The following is a 25,311-nucleotide window of genomic DNA, read 5'->3' as shown; positions in this document are numbered from 1 at the left end:
GACGCTAAATGCTTTGTAAGCAAGGACAGAGCATTAAGCACAGAAAAGTGTTTCCATTTTCAACTGGGACCTTGTTATCTAAAGTATTTTATTTAAATCATGTAGTTCCTTAAAAAAGAAAGAAAGAAAGAAAGAAAGAAATCCTACCTCTCAAGGTTAGTTTAAGCCACACTATCTCCTCATTTTTGCCTCAGCAAAAAATAATAGTCCTATGCATGGAAGATGACTTGTTACTTTTTAGGTATCTTTCCATTTTTCATTCTCCAGCATTTTCTTTTTTCTTTAATGAGGACATCATCTCCACCTCTGCCAGGAAGACATTTTCCTCTGGGCAACTTTTTCTTCAGTTTCCCTTTGAGCTAGGGCAGACCTATACCAGCCCAATGAATAGAACCTTTCCTTCTTTCCAAAGTGTTTAAGTTCTCCTTCATACAGCTGAAGGAACAATTTAAAAAATAGGCAATTTGACTTTGTATTATTAGCCTAGATAATTATGTAAATCACACCAGAACACTGAGCCAGCCTGCTTTTAACTGTCAGCCTAAGAAAATTAATATTAACAGTTCTAACCTTAAAGCATGTAGTTTTTACTTGATCATTTTGATTCTGCCTACTTCCAACAAATATAACGTAAACCTCTGATTCCGCCGTTTTATTCCCAATTCTCCCTGATCCCCTCTTCTGCCCTTTCTCTCTCTCTCTCTCAGATGTTGGCCTCAATTTCCTGAGTTGGAGGACAAGACATTCTTAGAATGCACAAGGCTTGCTTCAAGAGAGTGTCTGGGTTTGAGGTCATGCAGGAGGACTAATTTTAGATTCATGCACATCATATCTTATAAATTACCTATGAGGCATTTTTAAATATTGCAGACATTTAAAAAGATGAAACCAATTAAAATTTTATAATGGGAAGAGAGTGGGAGAGAAAAATAAGAGATGCAAAGGTTAGAGGAGGAAGTCAACTGCAGAAAACACAGAATTTCACTGTGTTCCAGTGTTAAAGGTTTGTCCTTTGTTTTTGTGACATTGTTTTACTTAACCTGTGTCAGGGTGAAAGATACTTTAAGAGGCAAATTCACCGAAGCTGAAAGCAGAGAATATACGCTAGGAATAACATATGTTTTAAAATTATCAGCATCAATGTCATCATTTTCTGTTTTGAATCGTCATGCTTATTTATATCACAATTAAAAGTTGTCTCTAAGAAGCATAATGTTCTCGTAGTAAACTTCAGTCACTTGTTTGTTGTCATCGCTTTATTGTAATGCTCGTATGCTTCGCTTCCCCATACTTATCTGCATATACTAGATGGTGAAGACAGAAGTGGAGACAGACCCACTACCTCTGTCCTCTCACAGAAGAATTTGGAGGAAAAAAGCGACTGTCATTGATCACAGCATCTTTGCAATCAGCATTGCAGGGGCACACACACACACACACACCCAACACATACCCACCTCTCAAATTGTACTTCTCATCGTCTCCCAAACACAAGTGAGAATTCCTGTTACTCTTGTTTTGCTTAACACCTCATTATTCCCTGCACAGAATGCCACCATCTCTTTTCTGCTAAAGAGATAGCATTGACAGGTAGAAAGCCGAGAAGCTTCCTAGTAAGATATAACTGATTGAAATGTTAGATCTACTGGTTACTTCCTGTTTGACCCTTAGGCAAGTTACTTAATCTCACGGAGACTCAGTTTCCTTATCTATAAAATAAAAATTAATATTTCACAGGGCATTTTTGAGGGTAAGTAGAAGAAAACATACAAAGCATTCAACAGCTACTGGCTCCCCTTGTAGTTAGTTCCCCCTTTTTAAGTCCTGCCTATTCTTCAAAATTCAAGTTCTAGCTGCTCCAAGCCTATTCTCTGAAGCACTTATTTTGCACAGCACGCTGCCTCATTATTGTTTGTTTTCTTGTATTTACTGTCTTCCCAAGTTGCTTGCAAGTTTCTGGAAAGCTAAAACTCCTCTGAAACAAAAAGTTGGGTTTCTGACATGACCTTGTTAAATATGGCACCCTCAGATGTGTGATAGAGTGGAATTGGAAAATGGAAGTGACGCCTTAAGCATGTAGACCCCTTACTCCAATCTCAGTATTTCCGGAAAGGTTTTGAGTCCATTATGTTTTCTTGGCACAATAACAAATAGCATGAGAGGTGCTTTCCTAAATTATGGAATCTAAAAGGAAGTCTTCAAATCCAAAAAGAGACTTCTTGTACTTCTCTTGCTGCAGAGAGAGTTTAATTGGGTACATGCATCTCTTTGAGACAGTATTCTGTTAAAAATAAACCATTAGAGTATGTTTGAATGTTCTGGTAAAGGAGGGAAGTTACTCAGACACTCTTACCCAAAGATTTGTCCTGTGAGAGGCAAGTTGCAGGCTTCCACTGAACAAACATACATCTTTAGCAACAGTGCCCATCGAATAGGAAGTGGAGGAAGCGGAGTCCTATTCAGACAGCCTGATCAATGCCACATCAGACACAACAACCTAGTAATATATTCCCTAGAGAATGACCATCAGGCGGAGCAGGACAGTGGCTCTTCATCCATGTAAACACACGATCCCTAATAGGGTCAAAGCTCTTCAACTCGCTGGCAAAACTGTAGTAAGGAGTTCAGGGTCACTATACATTTCAAAAAGTATCAGAGTGCTATGATTGCATTCAAGATGTGACATTTTACACTAAAGTTAAATCTTTGCATGACCAGACTTTGTTTTCCAAAAGGAAAATCAGCATCTTTGTGATACTACCCTCTTGAACATGGATTCTCTGCCACCACCATCCCTCTTTAAGTCCTTCGTTTCTAATTTATAATCCGTTGCCTTTTGATATAGCTTTCAGTTTAAGTTGTAATGCAAGAATGGTATATTTCTGTGCTATAGTTCATCTACCTCCAGACTTACCCAGGTACTAATCTGTCATTTCTCACCTTTGAAAAGCAAATAGAAGGAAAACTACTTTTTATGATGTTTCTGACTTTCAAAGAAATGTTTCACAGCTATTCACTATACATGGAATGAGATCTTGGGATGTGATCTTTGTTGTCAGAAATTTTTATCCCCCAAATACTTGTTTCTTATAATAGCCTGGTAGGTGAAACAGTCTTGAATCACAATAACGATCTGGCTTAGGGTGCTCTAGTCCACTGATTTTTGTGTGTTCTGCTGGAGAAAAACTGACACGGTCATCCTTTTGTTCTTCCTGATACTTGAAGTCCTTGAGCCATGTGGCTACCTAAGAGAGATGTTTCTAACGTGCTGTCTCTGTGTCTCTTGTCATTGAGGTCATTGTCATGAGAAAACCCTGGACAACGGCCATGACAAACAGAAATATTTTGACAACCCACAGTCACTGGATGCTGCTGAAGAAGAGCCCTCTGAGACAGGAACAGAGGAGGACCCTGGACTCTCTGTTGAGAATTCAGGGAGGGACTCAGATGCCCTTAGACTGGAAAGTAAGTTGATTTGACCTGAGCTGTGCTTCTGGGGTAAAATCAACTCTCAGGCTTTGAGTTTAGGCTTTTCTCTACTCTCACTAGTTTTCTTCTTTTAACAGCCACATATTATAGAATTCTGAGGGTGACCCACAGGTGGCGAGGTAGCGTTTTTATCATGTAAAAAAGGTCTTCATGCTTCTTTCTTTTTCCTTCCACCTCAGTGTTGTCTTTTTGCTAGAACAAATTTCCTTCATTTATATATCAGTTGCCTACTGAGTAAGTCATTGGAAAAAAGCAAGATAACTTGAATTTACACCAACCCAATAACATTTAAAGATTTGGAATAATAGATATACCAGGTCGTTTCCTAAAATTCCACTCTGTGACCACATTTTGAGCTATGCTATACTGAACAGTTCTTAACATTATCAGTTAATGCATCATTGCCAAAATGAATGACTTTTTAGTGCTCATCTTCTTAACCACTTTGCTGCATTTGGATCTATACACAGCTCCCCACTCCTTGAAACTCTCTTCCTTCTACTCTTGGCTCCTGGGGTATCACTTGCTCCTGGCTCTCTTCCTGTCTTCAGGACATCTGAAATTTCTTTCACTTATTTCACTTAATTACTTTACTCCCTATTTGTTGGGTTACCCAGGTCTTAACGTTGGCCTTTTTTTCTTATCCCTCTTCTTAACCCTCTGTGTGTTATCTCTTGGTGTCTCAGATACTTCGGAGTATACCAGTGACTCCAAATATGTATTCTCAGTTAGGACGTTCTCTACAACTCTAGATCTTTTTTCCACTTTTTTAGTGGTCTCCATCTAGATGTACAATAGGCACTTCACATTTCACATATCCAAAATTGAACTTGTTCTCATTTTCACCCTATTTCTTGAACTGCATCTAATTCCTATATCCCTGCCTTCCACTAATGGCATCACAACTCACCAGTCACCACTGTATCCAAGACCTGTTGCATCTGTTTGTCTCTTCATCTATTCCTTCTGCCACTGTCTGAATTCAGACTTTTTTCATTTCTACTTAGACTATTGCAACAGCTTCACAATTGAGCTCCCAGAATCTAGTCCTTTACTTCAGTCTGTGTATGGAATGTGTTTGTGTGTGTAGGGAAGAGATAAGACATGTAAATGGTACAAAATTTAAAAAGCAGAAGCAGTTCCTCTTACCAATGTATCGTATGTCCAAAGAGTTGTTTCTAAAATCAGATCTGGTCAGGTAAGTTACCTGTGTTTAAAATTTTCAGTGACTCTCTATTACCTGTAGGACAAGTCCAGGTACCATAGTGAGGGATAGGAAGCAGTTTGGTCTTTAGTTTTGTTTCCAAGAGTACCATCTACTAGTATTCTACAGAGCAGGATGTTCAGACCTTTACCATTTCCCTCACATGCCATGCTTCCCTCCATGTCTGCACAGGCTGGGAAAGGCCCCTGTGCGGTCTTTGCTTTGTATGGATGACTGTAGTGCATCCCCAAGATCCAGCTTAAGTGTCACCTTAAGTGTCTCCAAGCATTTAGTTGCTCCGTATGCTGTCTTGTTTCCACTTTTTGTCAAGACACCTCTCATACAATATGATGCTTGTGTGTCTTGTCTCCCATCAGACTGTGAACTTCTTATATATCATGTTCTATGTATTTCTGTGTACAGTAAATATATTAGAGTAATGAGATGTGACATTTGCCTTCCTGTGTAGGTTGCATTAACATATTTAGCAATTACAAAATCTGTGTTTCCTTCTAAGTGGTATTGTGTGTGTATATATATGTATATGTATCAATAAATATATATTAAATGCTGTCTAAGAAAAGCAAGCTCAACTTTAAAGGAGAAGTTGTGACCTTTTCCTTTGTAGGTTTAGAAAATTAGTTTCATCAGTTCTTTCAGAAATCATTGAGTTTTAAGGAAACTAATTTCCATTTACCAATTCAGAAGAGATGGATTCTTAAACTGGGTAGCCACTTTGTCCATTTACAAGGGAGCTACCCCTCTCTGGTGCTTGGCAGCCTCATGTCTCCTCTGGCATCAAGTACCCACACAACCAAATGGACTTTGTGAAGTTGTTTGATAAACTCAGAATCACCAGAAATATAACTGAACAATGTTAACGGGTATTTTATTCAATTTATACAAACTTTTCCTATTCCAATATAATATAGCTCCCTAGTGACCAGAATACTCATGACTAACAAATTAAGAGTCTTTTTTTCCTAGGATAATTCAGAATAAAACCAACCAGAATCTTACTGTTTGTCTCCCCATTTTCTGGGTAGCACATCATTGCTTAAGATATTCTATAACCTAGTGCCTATGTTTCTTTAGTCTCACATTCCCCATGGAGCTCCATCCCATCCCTGCCCTGGAAAGGCAGTATAGTCACCCTGGCTGATTGGGTTCTTTTCCAGGTCCCTTCAGCATCGTGCAGACTGCCTCTTAAGGTGGATTCTTTTTCAGATTGCTGACTCAATCCATAGTATGATGCTGACTCTTACTAGTTTCGCTCTCAGGTATCAGCTTTTCTTTGCCATATGTCTAAATTCTGGGAATACCTTCTTCTTTTCCCTAGATACTAACAAGTCCATGGGGACTTCTTTCATGGTATGTTAGTGTATTCATACCAGCAGGCTTCTTATAATGTGGTTAGCAGAGTGAGAAAAACTCCATTTTTTAACGCAAATAGTGTGTTAAAAGCCAAGCATAGACATTAAAGAATTTTTGAAAATTCTGTTTTTTGGAGAGAAATTTAAAGAAATACAAATAAGCTCACTCTAATCATAAGTAATCATAAACTTATGATAATCACTACCTTTCTGTGATACGTTATAAATCACAAAATTTGTGTGCTCGCTTGGCACCACATATATATAGTTGATGGACTTATGTATTAACCATGTGAAATAGATATTATTATCAAGCTCATCTTATAGATGAGAAAATTGAAACTCAGAGAAGGTGAGTCCCTTGCCCAAGATCATCCTTGGATCTTCTGACCCCATACATTTGCCTGTGGGTCTTAGAAATCGGAGATTGATGGATTAGAACTTTATTTTCGGCTGGTAAGACCATTTTTAAAGAAAACTAGCATGTGTTGTTACCATTATTTTATAGAGTAAAATTTTAATGTCACAAAGTAACAAATACAATCTCAGAATAAAGGTCAGTCTTTCTCAAAAATGGACAGTTGGCAACCTTACTCCAAAAACTTGTATCTGGATGGACATGTGTGCGTGTGTGCGTGTGTGTGATAACTTTATATACATATCCTTTTTCTGTCTCTCATTTTATGAAGGATTGGTACAAACTTTGTCACTGATTAACATTTGGAAACCACTGCTTCATCATCTAGTATAAAATTCCTCCCCGTAAACCTTACCTGTGGAAGGAAGAATATAGGTTTTGTAGTTAGAAATAATGCTACCATGTCCTCGCTCCACCACCAACTAGTTGATAAGTCTTGGGCCAGTTACTTAATCTTTCTGAGCTTCCCTTACCTCAGTAACTTAAAAATAAACCCCAAAATGCCTCAAGTGATTAGTATTTAAATGAAATAACGGGGAAACATTTCTTTTAGAGACTGGTACACAGCTGGAAGTCAGTAAATGTTTACTTCTACACACATAAGCATGACTCCAGTGTTTCTATTAGAGGCTGCTTGTGAGCCAGAGTTCTCACAAGTACTTATACACAGTACCTGCTCAGAAGACATCTGTACAATTAAAGGGAACCCTGACATTTGCACAAGAGTGGTTCCAAGAAAGATTATCTGTTTGCTTTTCTGGGTTATTCTTTCGAAATTCCTAGTTTTCTCTTGCTATACTGACCCAGTTAAAGTAGGAAGAACACCATGGGTGCAAATGAAAACTGATGACTTGCTGTCATCTTCTCAGAAGTGAATCATTTCCTTACCTACCTTAGTCTAAGTGATTTCATTTAAGCCTTTTGTGATTTGTGATTACTGGCTTTAAATATTATGCCATTGTTTATGCATTAAATCTTAAAGAAGTCTACAGCTTTATGCTGTGACTTCAGAAACAGATCACTGCCATTTTTTTTAAGTTTATTCATTTATTTTGAAAGAGAGCGAGAATGAGGGGCAGTGAAAGAGGAAGAGAGAAAATCCCAAGCAGACTGTGCTGTCAGCACAGAGCTGGATGCGGGGCTCGATCTCATGAACCGTGAGATCATGACCTGAGCCGAAATCAAGAGTCCGGTGCTCAACCGACTGAACCACCCAGGTGACCCCAGATCACTGCCTTTTAAAGAAAATACTAGAACTCAAGATGGAATTGCCCAAGGTCTTATGGTGGTGGAGACCTTATTTGAAACCAGACGTGCCTAATTCCACAGTATACTCTTCTTATTTTGTGAAACAGAGGAACGTATCACAAAATGATCACTCTGGTATCATTTTCAGTGGTAGAATGTGCCCTGGGTGACTTCAGAAACCACAGTCTAGTACTCTAGCCTTTTGATATTAATCATGCAAGACTTTCTGAAAGAGACATTTTGAGTCAGATTTTGAAGGAAGCACTTTTTTGTTCCTGGTCATCTTGAATGTGTGATCTTTACCTCTGTTTACTGTCAGTCCGTTTTGTTTTGAATGTAGAACTCACTTTTTCATCCTATGTTCCTAAAACTCTTCTCGAAATGAATTTCCTTTCTAAGATTATTAATACTGTTTCCCACCCAAGACAGTCACTTCCTTTTATTCCTCTTCTGCTGCCCCACTCCCTCTCCATGGCGTCCTCAGTGAGTCATTGTGTGGCTTCAGCTTCTGCTCCAGGCACAGGGAGCTCAGTCTCCCCTTGGCAGCCCATTCCATTTTCAGACCATTTGAAGGTCTTTCCTAATATTGAGCTAAAATGTGACTTCTCATCTCTGGTCCTGCCCTCTGAAGCTCACATAGTCAGTCTTGTGTCTCGTTAATATCGCATTTGAAGATGATTCCTTTCCTGCCTACCCTACCCCCCCATGTTATTGTTTCTTTCAGCTCAATGTCCTCATTTTCTTGAACCGCTCCTGTTACGGCTTCTAGTACCTTACCAATCTCTAAGTAATCTCTCCAGAATTTTTAGAAAAAAAAAATCTTTCTAGCAAATTATTTTTCAAGCCTGATTTTTTGTGTGTACAGTGTATCAGCTACTGTTCCTTTGATGGGATCACCTTTGGTTTCTTCAGTCCTTCATTTAATATGATTTTGGATACTTTCACCAAGTCACTTTTCTGTGAATGTGCTCTGCTTTGAAAATCTCTTAAACTGAGGTGCCCAGACTTAACCATGAATCTCCAGGTGGGTCTGGAACATTCCAAAATTGTGCTGGATTTGTTTTTCTTCTCCTTCCACCTCCTTGTCCTTTTCTTCTTCCTCCCCCTCCTCCGCCTCCCTCCTTCCTCTTCCCCCTCCTCCTCCTTCTCTTTCTTTTTTCTTTTTTTCATTTTTTTTCTCCTTTTAAATTCAGGACTATATATGCTTCTCTCCATCTCTCAGTGCTTCCAGTCCCTGTGACTCTTAACAGATTACATGACATGGTGCAAACTCACCTATAAATTTTCCTAATACTCTGAGATGGAATTCACTCAAGTGAGAAAACGCAAACTCATCTGAACCTCACTGTGAGCGCTCACAGTCTCTTCAATTCTTAATATTTATTCTTTTTCCAGTATGAAAATGGTACATGTTAAAGCAGGTAAAGAAAATAACAGAGATACGGATCTCAGTTTCTCTTTTCAGTTTATACTATACCATCTGTCCCATAAGCGGCAATCCTAACATTTACTTTTTCGTCTTGCTTTCAAGTATAATTTAAAACTTTGTGAGATCCTGCTATATTCCAGACCTCTCTCCAGACCTGCATCCTGTATTTCCAGCTGCTTATTAGACAATGCCTGGAGATACCTTCCACCATCCATTCTAACCTAGACCATAAGCTACATGAGTAGTTATATTCCAAGCTCTCACATTTTTGGACTCAAGCAACAGACGCTTAAATGAATTTGTAAGTGAATATCTGAATTCCCAACATGATGCATCCTGTTGCCCTATCCTAATTCCATAGTCTTTGTGAACAGCATTGTTTAAATTTTCAAAGATTCTAAAACTTAATATAGTGGGCGTGCCTGGGTGGCTCAGCAAGTTGAACATCCCACCGTTAGTTTTCGGGTGAGGTCATGATCTTGCAGATTCATGACATAAAGCCTTGCATCAGGCTTTGCACTGACAGCATGGAGCCTGCTTGGGATTCTCTCTCTCCTTTTCTCTCTGCCCCTCCCCTGCCTGTGCTCTCTCTCTCTCTTTCTCAAAATAAATGAATGAACATCTTTTTAGAGACTTCATATAGTAAAAAAAAAGATCATTATTTCACATTAGGCTTTGCAGTCTTGAAATCATCTTTGAACTTACTCTGTTCTTTGTCATGATATCCATTTAACCACCAAATTCCATTTTTCTCCACTGAAATTTCCTGAAGTATCTCTTTACCCTCCCTTTTAAAAATTTCCCTTTTACCAGGGCACCTGGGTGGCTTAGTCGGTTAAGCATCCAACTTTAGCTCAGGTCATGATCTCATGGTTCTTGGGTTTAAGCCCCGTGTTGGGCTCTGTGCCGACAGCTCAGAGCCTGGAGCCTGCTTCAGATTCTGTCTCTCTCTCTCTCTCTCTCTCTCTCTCTCTCTCTCTCCCTCTCTCCCTCCCTCCCTCCTCTGCTTATGCCCTGTCTCTGTCTCTGTTTCTCTCTCAAAAAATAAACATTAAAAAATTTTTTTTAATTCTCCTTTTACAAACCTCACCCTAAACCAGCTTCCCTTTCAATAACTTTTTTTTTTTTTTAATATTTTTATTTACTTCTAGGAGAGAGAGAGAGAGACAGCGTGAGCAGGGGAGGGTCAGAGAGAGAGGGAGATACAGACTCTGAAATAGGCTCCAGGCTCTGAGCTGGCAGTCAGCACAGAGCCCGACACGGGGCTCGAACCCACGAACCACGAGATCATGACCTAAGCGAAAGTTGGATGCTTAACCGACTAAGCCACCCAGGCGCCCCAACACCTTTCAATAACTTTATATATATATTGTTGAAATACCTTTCTAACTGGTCTCTTTGTCCTCTGTCTTCCTTCTCCACCCCCAAGTATGCCAGTGACTTACCACTCTAACCTTCATACACACTATGGCTCTCGTCACATTATTCTTCTGCGTGACAAACAAGAGGCTCCCTTTATAGTCAGTCTTGTTTCCGAATTTCTCAGCCATCCTCAGTGTCACCCACCTTCCCTGAGTATCTTGTTTGCTGATATCATCTGTATACATTCTTTGTTCTAGTGTATATAGTTTTGTGTCTCCAACTTGATTATACAGTTGATCCTTAAACAACACGGCTTTGAACTGTAAACATCCACTTACATGCAGATTTTTTTAAATAAATACAATACAGCACTGTAAATGTTTTTTCTTCTCCTAATTATGTTCTTAATAACATCTTTAAGCTTACTTTATTTTAAGAATATAGTATATGACACCCATAACATACAAAATACGTGTTACTCAACTGTTTATGAGTAGCTTCCTTCCAGTCAGCGGTAGACTATTAGTAGTTAAGTTTTGGGAGAGTCAAAAGTTATATGTGGATTTTCCACTGTGCAGGGGTCGCCACTCCTAACCCCCATGTTGTTCGACTGTATTTAATTCCTCAGAGTCAGATTCTATAACTCATAGCGTGGAGATAGACACATAGGAGGTTCTAAATAAAGACTGATTTATTGTTTCTAACTCAAAGCACATTTTGATCTCCCTATTCCACACCTTTATTTAGTGCTGTTCTTTAGGAACTGCTACTACCCCAACCCCTGCAGCCTTTGAAAAGGATTAATGGCTGCCAGCAGCGAAAGCCTGCAGCAAGTTCCATAGTGTCTCTTGATTGGAATACCGATCTCCATCAGTGAAAGGCCCTTTCTCTAAGAACTTTTTAATAATGATATATATTACCATATGGCATGGGCGTAGGGGAGCATTAGCCTTTGGACCTGGGGTTGCAGAGCTCTTTGCAACTGAACAACTTCATTTATTTAGAATGCTTTCTAAATAGCAGTAGTTGCTGAATGGAAATAAGGTTCCAAACACAGCATCCCTATGCAGCTCTAACTGTACACTGGGGAATTAGTTACCTGCAGTCTACCTTTGGCCAGAAGCCACTTTTCTTTAAGCCCATATTCTTGGCTGCAGCCAAATCTATTAGAAACCCTTTCCTGTCTTAGGACCAGGTACAAGGAATCCCTTGGTAGCCATAGGAGAAGGAAGGAGAGGAAGCTAAAATAACATGAGAAATACTTAGAATTCTGCTGCTACAAGTCAGACGGCAAGCTATTCTTCTAATTAAGTTGCTTTTTGGGGTCCCTACAAAAACTCTGTCCAGCTGCTTTTCTGAGGTAGCTACTGAGAAATTTGTAAATCATATAGTATGCCGAACCCTTAGAGACATGACGCCTGCTTTTAACTCATGACAAGGTAAACCTTAGAGTTTAAGAAGTCTTGAATCACCAGCAGGACAAGACAAAGGTAGGAGCAGCAGATCCTCAAGAACCTCACAAACCACGTTATTCCTGAGTTCCATTCATTCATCCTCCAATTGCTCCTGTTGAGTGTCAGGTACAGTGTTGGACATCGGGATATAGTACCAAACAAGATAGAAACTGAGAATTAGAACTCTTCGTCAACCCGACATTTATACTGTTTGCTACATATTTTAGACAAGTTAAAAGTTACCAACCATTTTTATCTGCATATCCCAAAGAAAATGTCTTTACAAACCCCTGTTTTTTGCTTCATGCTTGTTTTAGAACTTCATTAATAATAATAATAATGATAATATGCAATAAAAACCAGCAGATGGGTTCAAAATCCCCAAAAGACACTTAGCTGAAAGGACAACAGTATATTTCCAAGTCACTTGTTAAATGAAGAAGCCTTATAGCTTTTTCAAGAAAAAATAACAGATTTCTAGTGGGATTCCCAGCCTGGCAACAGACCTTCCTACTTTCTGGATTAGAAAGTGGGATGGAAGATAGAGATGCCACCAGAGTCACGGTTGACACTGCAGACCTCCTGTGAGTAGGGCTCAAAGCTTTTCGTTGCTTGTAGCCTTGTGCTTAGACATCTTTCTCACCCCATGCCTCCTCAGAGACTAATATTGTGCATTTCTAAGGTGGGTTATTCACTATGATTATAGGTCTGATCAATATGGATATGAGATTCCTGACCTTGGCCTTATGAATACCATGTTATAAATCACGAAACAGGCCAGAATTACTAACTGAAAGTTATTGGGATGACTTAACTGGAATAACATAGACTGGCATTTTGTGAGCAATCAACCCTAAGCTCTCAGGTTGTCCAGTGAATACCTCTTACAGAAGGAGGCATTCTGTTTTATTTGGTTTTATACCATATCTACTTCCAGAAAGGAATGGAAATGGCTTTCATGGAGTACACAATATAAGATTCAGCTATTAATTCAAAATAGCAAAAGTTAAATATATGTTTTTACAAAAGGAAAGCATTCTATTAAGAAACTCAGATGAACTTTTGCCCTAAGCTTTCTAGTTTTTAGGTATAGAGGGGAACCTGTAGAGTTCTGTAACCTTTAATGTAGAACAGTGGAAACACTGACTTTTCAGAAGAGAATTTTTCTAGACCATTGCACTGAGAAGCATCTACTGAAGTCTTTACTAAGAGACTTGAGCAACATAACAACTAATGTCTTGATAATCATTTTAGGAAAAAAATTACACTAGTTTATTATTACTTCTTATACCTAACCATTAGTGAAAATGGGACCCTGAATGCAGAATTAGGATAATCTCCCATTAAACAAATCATCATTCAGTTAAAGCATTTAGACTGTATGGTCTGGATATGCAGCTGTGATATTTCACATGCTATTTGAATAAAGCTTCAACAGTCTCACATATTCAATAAATAACATCATAACAAACTTCATCTTTGCCATCTGTATCTTATATCTAAGGCAAGTTGATCTGTTTTTTTTTTCCAAAAAACATGCATATATAAAGTAGCCAGCCTCATGCTCACTAGTGACATATTCGAGGTCTCTCTGCCATCTTGCTGCTGCTCTTGATCTCATCCAGCCCTTTGACAAAGCTACACGACAAAGATGATGTTTTATTGTAAGTTTTGAGGATGATGATGGTATTTTTATTATGAGGGTGGGTGACAGAACTTCCATTAGGCAGGGCCAAAACCTCTCAAACAGCAAGGTTGGATTCACTCAAGTACTTTGGTGAGTACTGTCTAATTTTTACTAATGTGTGGGCCCTTGCATTTCAGGTACAGTGGTTGAGGAGAGCAATGGTTCTGATGAGATGGAGAATTCAGATGAAACAAAAATGTCTGAAGAGATACTGGCTCTGGTGGACGAATTTCAGCAGGCATGGCCTCTGGAAGGCTTTGGGGGAGCACTAGAGATGAAAGGGCGGCGTCTAGACCTGCAGGGGATACGAGTACTGAAGAAGGGTCCCCAGGATGGAGTGGCCAGAAGCTCTTGCTATGGAGACTGCAGAAGTGAAGATGATGAAGCAACAGAATGGGTGAGATTTGCCAAACTGCAGCCCAGGTCTTGGTGGCGGGGGGTGGGGGGTAGGGTTCAGGCTTCCTAGTTTGCTCTTGGGGTGTGGCACCGCTTTCCTCCACTCTCCAGTCAGCCTACACACAGGCATCGTGCTACAGGAACCACTGTCCATAACTTTCGCACTGCTAGCTTTTCCAGGAAGCAGAGGGAGTGCAGGGGTGTCGAGCTACACTCAAGAACCCACAGACTTGGAACTGCCCAGTTCAGACGTCTTAATTTTCAGTTTCCTCTATATGCCCTTCAGGACTAAGTTATTTTGTTTATTTCACTAAACATTTTTCATTTAGACCTTTAAGAATTAAATGGAAAGAGAGAATCCTCTCTCGCACAGGACTGGTTACTCTGAAAGCCACCAACATCCACAGCCACTACAGATTTGATGTGTGGTCCTAATTTGTCCCCGACATGTTTCCACTTTCCAGATCACATTCCAGGTCAAACGTGTAAAGAAACCCAAAGGTGAGCAGAAGAAAACTCCTGGCAAAAAGGTAGAACCAAATCAAGCAGAAAATGTCCATCGTTACCAATCAAACCTGGAGATCACTGGCCCAAAGGTGGCATCTCCTGGGCCACAAGGTAAGTGTTCAGTATGCCAGTTTCTTTTTTCAGATTTCATTGTGTCAGTTCTCACTAAGAATGTGTTTGTGACTCTAAAGGAAGTCACATGAGAAGGTAATGGGGCTAAGTGAACAAGAAACCAGTCGTTGGTATAAAAAAATTTGTTTTGACATTTACTTGAGTTTTTTTTTAACCAATGGGCTGTTAGGCTTATATTCTTATCATCTTGAGTTTAAGTATCCTATTGATTCTTGACAGTCTGGTTTAATTTGGGGATAATGATCACATCTGTCTTACAGGGTTGGTTGTGAGCATTATAGGAGTTATATGTGTAAAGTGCTATAAATGAACTGGCCACGAAGGGCTTGATAAATATTAACGTTTAATCTTTTTGTGTGTCTGATATCTCTTTAAATATTGGATAAATGCTTTGAAACTACTCCCAGGAAAAATGCATAGACATCAAAATTTGTCATGAACTTTTAGGGTTCATAATTGTCCTGAAGTGGATCTCTCAACTCCAGGTTCAGGGCCATTGCCATAGGTCCACTTGACTTTCTTTTCCAGCAATGAAATAGTGCTGATCAAATGTCTTTTGAAAAAATATTTTTTAAGGATATTTTCACTGTCTTAGATATCAAACTTCAAGGTAACTTCATGAAAATATGTCTTATTGAATTTGGTGTACTTACCAAAGCTGAAAGCAGAGGGCACATAATAAAATATAAAGAATGGGCTTAGGTTGGCTAACTTCCAGAGTGAACTGTTACTTGTGAAGAATACTAAGGGGCCAAAAAGGACATTTTTGTCATGAGTTGAAAACGTGCAGTAGCTTTACTGTTTAAGGATGACAGGGTGTGTGAACAGGTTACAGAAAGAACAGGTTACAACACTTCCTCTACTAGGTCTGTCTTCTGCACAAGGAAGGGGGTATTCAAAATGTGGAACATCATTATGGAAATGAAAACTCCAATCGATTATATAGTAAATGTAATGAAATCATAAAAGTAGAAAATTTAGGGGGAAAACGGCGGAGGGGACATCTGGGTGGCTCACTCAGTTAAGTGTCCAACTTTGGCTCAGGTCATGATCTCACAGTTCATTAGCTCGAGCCCCACATCGGTCTCTGTGCTGACAGCTCAGAGCCAGAAGCCTGTTTCAGAGTCTGTGTCTCCCTCTCTCTCTGCCCCTTCCACACTCACACTCTATCTCTCTCACAAAAATACATTGAAAATTTTTTTATGAAAAAAGTAGAAAATTTAGATGAATATTTATATACTTATCAGGTGTAAAAGGACTTTCTAAGGCAGACAGAAAAAGCAAAAAATAATTCTGGCACCAGAAAACACCATAAAATAGAAGGGCAAAAGGCTGAAACAAATTATTTTTTGCAGAATATTTGTATATTTTTTACAGAATATGTTATAAGCAAAGGATATCAATATCATTTAAAGGGCAATTACAAGTCCATATGAAAAATACAGTGTTTCTGTAAGATATGTGCAAATACATAGCCAGTTCACCAAATATACACACATAAGTTGGCCACTGAACATGTGAGGAAATGTTCAGCCACACCAGTAATCCAAGATGTGCAGACATAAAGAACAACCTGCCATCTTTGCTTGTTGAACCAACTTTAAATGTGCAATACACAGAGTTAATGAAATTAATTTGGGAATCATTTGACCATAAGTATCAGAAAATTTAAAAATATTCCGACAGTTTTACTTCTAGTAATGTATCCCAGGTAAATCATCTTACAGGTACCAAAGATAGAAATAGAGGGGCGCCTGGGTGGCTTAGTTGGTTAAGCATCCAACTTTCGCTTAGGTCATGATCTCGCGGTTTGTGGGTTCGAGCCCCACGTCGGGCTCTGTGCTGGCTGCCAGCTCAGAGCCTGGAGCCTGTTATAGTCTGTGATTCCCTCTCTCTCTGACCCTCCCCTGCTCACGCTGTCTCTCTCTCTCTCTCCTAGAAATAAATAAAACATTTAAAAAAAATTTTTTTTAATTAAAAAAAAAAAACCTAAGATAGATATACAAAGATTGACCAGAGTTGCTTATCATAATAAAAAATTGTAAACCACCTAAATGTTAATTGCCTGAATAAATGACAGCATGTCCATGCTATGTACTGTGCGGCCAAGATGTTTGTAATTTAGTAAGTGAACAAAAGCAGTTTATAAAATAGCACAGAGAATACTTCAATTTTCGTAAAGTAGTAAATATACTGTATTTTGACTACACTTGTTCACATTTCCATATCTCTGCAGTTGAGATATACCTTATGATTGATGATATTTTTTTTTCTTTATGTTTTATTTATTTCTAGGAGAGAGAGAGACAGCATGAGCAGGGGAGGGTCAGAGAGAGAGGGAGTCACAGACTGAAACAGGCTCCAGGCTCTGAGCTGGCAGTCAGCACAGAGCCCGACGCGGGGCTCGAACCCACGAACCACGAGATCATGACCTAAGCGAAAGTCGGACGCTTAACTGACTAAGCCACCCAGGCGCCCCTGATTGATGATATTTTAAATAATCAGCAGTGTTTCTCTCTTTTTTTTTAATGTTTATTTTTGAAAGAGAGAGAGAGAGACCAAGTGGGAGCAGGGGAGGAGCAGAGAGAGAAAGGGAGACATAGAATCCAAAGAGGCTGCAGGCTCCAAGCTGTCAGCACAGAACCCAGTGTGGGGCTAGAACTCATGAAATGCGAGATCATGACCTGAGCCAATGTCAGACGCTTAACTGACCAATCCACCTAGGCGCCCTGTGTTTCTCTTTCTTAAACCTTATAAAATAATGTACACATCACAGTTTATGACCTTATGGATTTGATGAAAAAAGCTAAAATAAACAAGTACATGGAAATAAGTAGAAGAGAGAATACACCAAAATGTTGTAAGTGATCATCTCTGGGTGCTGATAGGGATATGGGTGATTTTTTATTTTCTTCAACATGCTTTTCCATTCTCTAAATATTTTAAAATAAGCCTATATTACTTTTACAAACAAAAAACTAAAAATTTCCTGTAAAAGTGAAACTTAAAGCTCAATATGGTTGCAATGCTAGGAAAGCACTTAAGCAGTTTTGAATCGATTCAGGCAGGTAGACCTAGAAAGGACATTGAATGTACTTGCAGATGATATCATGGAACTACTTACTGTCACTAACATGAAAAGTTCTAAAGCTTGGAAGAGATACCAGATACCTAGAGAGGTTCAGTATCCCAGTTTTCAGATAAATACAGATTCTCCTCATTACCAAGAGATAAGCTTCATGATAAATCCTGACAGAGTTCTGACGCAAATTATAAAAGTTTGTGAGCCCCTAGGGAAAAGTGGAGATCAATAAGGGCCACTTTAGACTTACTAAGAACTAGTAAAATTAATATTGCATAACTAATTTCATTTCCTTTCTCGGTGAGGGCTACTAGATTGGAAGACCAGGGAGGTGCCGTAAACACTGTAACTAGATTTCAGCAGCATATTTAACAGCCTCTTAGGATATTCCTGTGAACGGATGGAGAGATGTGGGCTCAGAGGCTCCCCATTGCCTACAGAATGATGTCCAAACTTCCTTGTATGGGGTACAAGACCCTGTATAAGCCAGCCTCCCTCTACCCTTCATGTTGTTATTTTTTAAATCAACCATGCTCTTATTTTACCCTTTGCCTTTACACATGCTGTTCCCTCTGCCTGGAATGCCCTTCTGCCACCTCAGCAGTACTAAAACATCACTCATCTTTAAACTTCGGACTCACGTGCCATCCGTTCCTTGGTACTCACGCACTATTAATTGCTCTCACCTGTTGGGCCCTAAGGATTTGTTTATGTTTACCGTCCTTGCTAGACCATGAACTCAAGGTCAGGCCCCTTCTGTACTGTTCCCCTCTGTACCCCTGGTGTCTCAACATAGTTCCCAGTCCCTTGTGATAGATGCTCAATAAATATTTTTCAAGTGCATTTCTTAACCATAAAAGAAAAATAAGCTTTATTGTGAAACTGACGGTTTAATTATTTCAGTTATTCATTTAAACAGGGTTCATTTGAAACTCTTCCCAACTATTCTTTTCTGTTTTATTTAAATCTAAAGCCCTGCCTACACCTCAAACAGTATTCCGTTGTTGGTAAATTCCTACGTTAAAAAAAAAAGTTATACAGAATCAAAGTTCTTCCTTCCATTCATTCTATTTTAATTCCTCCAGAAGACCCCTTCCCCAACAAGACTTAGTTCTCTTCTTTTCTTGTCGAGTTAATCCAAGTACAGAGCCTACACACACAAAGTACTTGTGAAGGGTTTCCATTAACAGAACTTTAAAAGCTCAGTTTAGGAGCACCTGGGTGGCTCAGTCAGTTAAGAGTCTGATTTCAGCTCAGGTCATGATCTCATGGTTTGTGGGTTTGAGCCCCTCATCAGGCTCTGTGCTGACAGCTCAGAGCCTGGAGCCTGCTTCAGATTCTGTGTCTCCCTCTCTTCTCTCTCTCTCTCTCTCAAGAATAAATTAACAAAAATAAAATCTAAAAAGCTCAGTATAGTTTTAAATAGAATGGTGGTTGGGAACATAACATGTTGACTCAAGCATACCTGGATCTGGATCCTGGCTCTGCCATCCACTAGCCAGCTCCCCTTGGGCAAATCACTTGATCTCTCTGGGCCTTCGTTTTCTCATCTGAGAAATGAGGTCTGAAACCTGCCTTAGGGGGATGTGGATGTAGAGCACTTAGCACAGGACCTGAACACACAGTAAGTGCTCTGGAAATAAATGATAACCTCTCATCATCATCATTCTTCTCCATCTGCTGCTTTTCCCACTGCCTGTGGTTCTCTACCAGGGGTGATTTTGTCTCCCAAAGGGGCATTTGCCAGTACCCGGAGACATTTTCGTTGCCACATGTTGGGGAGGGTGCTATTGACCTCTATTGTGTAGAAGCCAGGATGGTGCTAAACACCCTCCAGTGCACAGGACAGTCCCCCAACAGAGCTCTGTCCAGCCTCCAGTATCAGTGCCGGGTCGAGAAACCCAGCTTTAGATAAATGCTTCTCCTAAGGTGGAGTTGTCTTTATAAAATTAAAATGTAGAGGAGCAAAACTGAAATTTGGTAAAATGTATTCTTAGTTCTTACCTCTTATTGATCAGTCTTAAATCCAGTGAAGGACTCGTTTATTTTTACTTCATCTCATATCTTTGAGAAGAAGACTTAATGCACGTGATCTTGCCCGTGCATGACAAGATTTTCATTCTCTAAAAAAATGACTTGCACCTCCAATGACACCCGTTGGGATGAAGTAATCACTGGGCAGAAGACACTGTGGGTTCTGTTCTGTTCTAGTTGCGTCAAGTGATGCCATGCTTTCCTTTTAGGGAAAAAGCGTGACTACCAGAGCCTGGGATGGCCCAGCCCGGATGAGTGCCTCAAACTCCGCTGGGTAGAGCTAACTGCCATCGTGAGCACCTGGCTCGCAGTTTCTTCAAAAAACATTGAGTGAGTATCTTATACCGCTCCCTCTTTCATGGCGTTGTGTACCAGTGAAGCCACTGGTAGATGCCCTTCCTTGTCAGCAGAGTATTAGAAGAGTAGTCCCTATGTTTAGGATTGGTGGTTCCGGGGATGACCATTGCTGACCACAGGCCACAGATGGACTCAGCCCATTTTACTGAGACAGTGAATGTGCCCCCCCTTCTTAGTGCCTTCACCCACAATTTGTAAGCCCTCCAGAAGTTGTGTATGACTTACTTAGTTTGAGTTGGAAGACTGGATCCCTCTTTATAGAAAACCCTGTGGTCTCTCACTGACATCGTGCACTTATAAAGGGAGCCAAAGCACATCCAGATTTACAGACAACTACCAATACACCAGCTGAACACGGTTGCCTCTCTGATAACTGCTGTTACCTCCTTGGATACTCATTCTCTTTTGCTGGCCCCCTTCCTACCCTTTAAGTGTTGGGAGTTACCCATCATTTTCCTCTTAAGCATTCTTACCTTAGAATCTCTCCTACTCAGAGTGACATACTCACAGAATTTCTGCCACCACCAATATGTTGACCGCTCTCGAATTGGAATCTCCAGACCAGATTTTTCTTTACATTCCTTAACCCCTAGGAATCTACTCAGTGATCTACCCGGCCTCTCTGTCTAGATACCACTGATACTGCAAGCTCGAGAAAACCTCACTCATAATTTTCTTGTCCACTCTCCTTCCAAAAAACCATTGTTCTGTGTTTTCTGTTTCTTATTCTTAGTAAATAGCGTCAGCAGTGCTTGGACCAGAAACCTGGGAGTTGTCCTTAACAATCCCGCTCCCTTCACCCTCACATCCCTTCACCCTCATGTCTGTTACCCATTCTTACCACTTTTGCCTTCTGACTGTTTTTCAAACCATCAGCTTTTCTCTATCTCCATTGCTGCCCCTTTAAACGAAATCCCTGTCGTCTCCACTTGGATTCACTCAGTAGCCTCTTAGCTGGTCTTCGTGCTTTACTCACTCTTGACTCTGTTCAGCCCCTTCTGTCTCCAGTAATCTCTCTACAGAATCCTTCCTTAAGGACAAGTCAAAAAATTCTGAAAATGCTCTGATAACTTCTTATTGCTCTTTACCATTCTTCACAAAGCCCTTCGTGATCTGCTGCTATGTGCCTGTCCATCCTCAACTCCAGCCTCCTCCCTGTCAGGGCCTTCACACATGGTGTTCCTTTGTGTGTGGTGATGCTCTCACCACCTTCTTCCTACATGATTCGTTCACACTCCTCCCCCTGGTCTTGACTTGAATCTTCCTCAGGGACTCCGTCACTAACCAGCTCCCTCCTCCATCAGCAGAGAAGAAATATACAACCCCCTGTAGCATACTGACATTGTACAGTGTTTTCATCTTCTGTAACATCTGTAATCAGTCCCTCATAAGACCATGAACACCATAACAACAGAGATTGGGTATGTCTTGTCAGTTAGTATAGCTCTGGTGTGTGACACATAGTAGGCTCTAAATAACTAATGAGTGTTTGCCTAATATATATTAAACCTTTTAAATAGCTAGAAATAAAATTTGGCAATGCCAATTTACGATATCAGCATATACATGATAGTGTATAACATTTAGCCTGTTGGTATAGCAGAAAAATGACCACTTTGGGATTAAGAAGAGAGGTACATCTTGTGCATTTATACATTGGATGGTTATATCTGTGTAAAATTTACTATCTAAACTTCAGGTAACTTTTTCTGTAGGGAATGCTTCCGTGCATAAAGAGAAAATAAAAGGAACCACTGCCTGTATCCTGAAAAAAGAAATCCTAGAATAAAACCCACCTGGTTTAAAACTTCCCCAGTGAGAAAAAGTGGCCAACAGCAGTGACCAAACAAGACACCATGGTCCATAGAAAGGACGCAGCTTGATTGGGAAATCAGCTGAGTTCAGGACTCAGATTCCAAATACACTGCTCCTTTGACCTGGGATATGATCTCTGCTCCTACATTCAACGAGTGTAGTGCCAAGCACTGGAGTCCTTGCACCTGTGAAATGAGAGATCAGACTTCTGAGGTCTCTTCAGTCTGAGATTCTGTGGTTCCAGATAGTCCTAGTAACATACTGAAGTTACAATCAGCTGGTTAATACTCTTCCTGCCCACCCACTCAGATTTTCCCTGGCTAAAGTGGAAATCTCTCTCTTTCAGCATCACAGAACACATAGACTTTGCCACTCCCATACAGCAGCCAGCGATGGAGCCTCTTTGCAATGGCAATCTTCCCACGAGCATGCACACCCTGGACCACTTGCAGGGGGTCTCCAACCGGGCCAGCCTGCACTACACGGGTGAGAGCCAGTTAACAGAGGTGAGTGCTCAGCTCCCTTCAGTCCGTCTGCAGTGTTTGGCCCCATAGTTATGATTCAACTGATAGCAGAAAACAGTGGCCAGGCCTTATTTTTTTTTTTTTGCCTTTTTTCAGAGGGCTGTCATCTAGGTGGCTTTAGGCCAGGCCTGATTTCCTTTAGGCTCTGGAATTGAGCTAACACTTTTTTTTAATGACCAGGGAAGGTTAATTCTGCTCTTCAAGGTAGGAAGCCTTCTGCTTGCCACCAGTCAGAGGCTTCTGTAAGAAATGTTAAAGGCAGCTGAACCTCCTGCTGGGGTTTTCAGGAAGGAAAGGAAGACTAGCAGACCCATCATATACCTAGCAGACAGTACACCAAGAAGAGAAATGGGAGAAACATAGCACAAATGTCCAAGAATAGAGGATCTGTTAAAGAAATGTTATATAGATATAAGATAGTATATAGTGGAGCCGTCAAGAAAAATGTAGAAATACATTATTAGTATGAAGAAATCTCCAGACTATGTGACAATGTGGATGACAACGTACAGTATGACCCCCATATCCTGTGAGAGACGTAATATGTGCGTGCACATGTTATTTCAGAAAAATATCTGAAAGATACGTATAAAGATATTAACAGTGGTTGCCTCTGAGTGACAGGATTGCAGATAGTTTTTATTTTCTTTATTTGCTGTTTTCCAGTGTTGCTGTAATGAATGTGCTTTACACGTCTGTAGTTTCTGTTAAGTGGGAGGGGACTGAAGGGACAGTACGGTGGCTCACACGTGTCTTCCACAAAGTGCCCTACCAGCAGGGCCACAGCACGTACCCCGGAGCGAGTCTGGTTTTGTGCTCTAGCGCCCAGTTCGGCATCAGCAGTGTCACCCAGATCCTGCTCTTTCTCGTTGCTCTAACCTGTCATGGTCTCCCACACCAGGTATTGCAAAATCTTGGCAAAGACCAATATCCACAGCAGTCGCTTGAACAGATTGGCACCCGAATTGCCAAGGTTTTGGAAAAGGTAAGTCACCCTGTAGCAAAGCTGGGAACTACTGCCCACCTTCTGACTTTCCCAGACTATTTGCCACTACATGGTCTAACCCCTTCTGTTAGTTACCCAGCACTTAGTAGCTAAAGGGATAACGTGAAATAACGCCACACTGAATGTTTCCATTACTTTTTCCACCACTTGGTCAGTATTCTTCTTTGCTGCTTTGCTTACCTTCTGTGCTGAGGCCTACGTGATCCGTTTTGTCTGCTTTACTCCAGCACGGGGGTACATAGAACTGGTGGTACTGGGAGCCGTGGTATCCCGGGAGATGATATAATTCAGGTCTTCTTCTGGTGGTGAAGAATATCTGGCATTCCAGATTGTGGATGGGAAACAAAATATCTGCAAACCTACATTTTCATACAGCCTGCAGAATATATAACAGTTTCTCAGATCGCTCATCTGTTTCTGTGTGACATTTATGTGAAGAGAAGGTTTTTTTCAAAAATTAATTACTTTGTGGTTAAGTATCTCTCCATATAATGATAAAGCGGTAGTAGAACATAGTGACTGAGAGAATCAACCTCACTTCCGGCACGACACTACGGTATGGTAGGAACAGGGTAACCATGTCAGTTTTAAAGAGAAGAAATGGGAAGGGCATAGCAATCGCTGTTCCCTCTCGATTCTGAAACCATCTGGCCATGTGTCACCAGTTCCCCCGATCACGTGCGTTTCAAGGAGTATTTCTTGATTATGACCCACTTTGGTTTTCTGCGTTTGGTTCCCTAAACTGTTTCTCAGCTCTTGATCCTTCTCTCTGAGTGGTGTTTCCTTTTCCATAAGGAAGGCCTGTGTTTGAGGCTGAAAAGCAGTTTCAGCTTGCTTCCTCCCACCTTTCCCCCTTTTAGTCCAGACTGGCTCAACACCTTTAAAAAACTCTGTAGACCTTCACATGGTAAGCCACTCCACCAGACAGAACCCACACCCCAAATCCCTTCAAGAATTTTCTGTCCACCTTGAATATGAGTCCAGGACATAAATACCCTTAAGACTTCTAGACACCATTGTGCGAGCAAGTCTTCTGAGGCTTACTTCTAGACTTAACATCCTTCTGAGGTAGGACTAACAAAGGGTCCTACTGCCATGCTTTTGATTTGAACTTGACCCTGAGGCCACAGTTTTACTGGTAACATTCTGGGTTTTTATTTATTTATTTTTTACCTTTAAAACCTCATGCTGACTGGAGAAGCTCACAAGTGAGAAAGTTTCTTTTTCTAACCCTGCAAGTCCCAGCATGAAAGCATGTTTTCTAAATTCTGCTTGAGAACTGTACAGTTTCTTGTTTAAGTTCTCTCTTTTAATATCTTACTATAGAGGACTTTCAAAAACCCTTTGTCCCTTTCAGTATTCTTCTCGGAGGTCTTCCTAACCAGAGCCACAACTCTGTGAGGTGTTTTAGCTGTAGTCCAAGATAGAGCCTCGCCATTTCTTTTGCCAGTAGATGAGCCTGCCCCTTCTCCAGCCTCCCAGCAGCGATGGCCTCACGCCTCTCCAGTCTCACTGCTGCGCTCAGCAGATGTACTCAACCCATTCCCAGAACTAGCAACACAGGCTCTGTCTGTTACAGCAGCACTCCATTCTGGATACCAGACACTATTTCAGTTACCCGTTTCTACCTCAGAGACCCCCAAAATTTACTGGCTTTAAACAAAACGGTTATTTTCTCACGATGGTGCAGTCTGAGCAGGACTCAGCCGGGCATCTCTTCTGGTCTCACTTGGAGTCATTCACGCAACTGCAGACATGTGGAGACTCATCTGGGGCTGGCCACCAGAAGGTTCT

General features: G+C 40.6%; 1 protein-coding gene across 1 annotated transcript in view; it reads left to right on the top strand.

The window, feature by feature from the left end:
* The window catches only part of TTC17 (tetratricopeptide repeat domain 17), a 126,543-nt gene that overhangs the window by 74,779 nt on the left and 26,453 nt on the right, over positions 1-25,311 (top strand). The window contains exons 17-22 of the mRNA XM_039226773.1: positions 3,295-3,465; positions 13,802-14,061; positions 14,525-14,678; positions 20,025-20,145; positions 22,334-22,493; positions 23,413-23,496. Coding sequence (XP_039082704.1) covers positions 3,295-3,465; positions 13,802-14,061; positions 14,525-14,678; positions 20,025-20,145; positions 22,334-22,493; positions 23,413-23,496 — 950 coding nt within the window. The remainder of the gene's footprint in view (positions 1-3,294; positions 3,466-13,801; positions 14,062-14,524; positions 14,679-20,024; positions 20,146-22,333; positions 22,494-23,412; positions 23,497-25,311) is intronic.

The sequence above is a fragment of the Hyaena hyaena genome, unplaced genomic scaffold (assembly GCF_003009895.1).
Source record: "Hyaena hyaena isolate Hyena2069 unplaced genomic scaffold, ASM300989v1 scaffold_23, whole genome shotgun sequence".
In the NCBI taxonomy this organism is placed as follows: domain Eukaryota; kingdom Metazoa; phylum Chordata; class Mammalia; order Carnivora; family Hyaenidae; genus Hyaena; species Hyaena hyaena.
The sequence above is the reverse complement of the archived record's forward strand: the minus strand, read 5'-3'. Positions and strand labels throughout refer to the sequence as shown.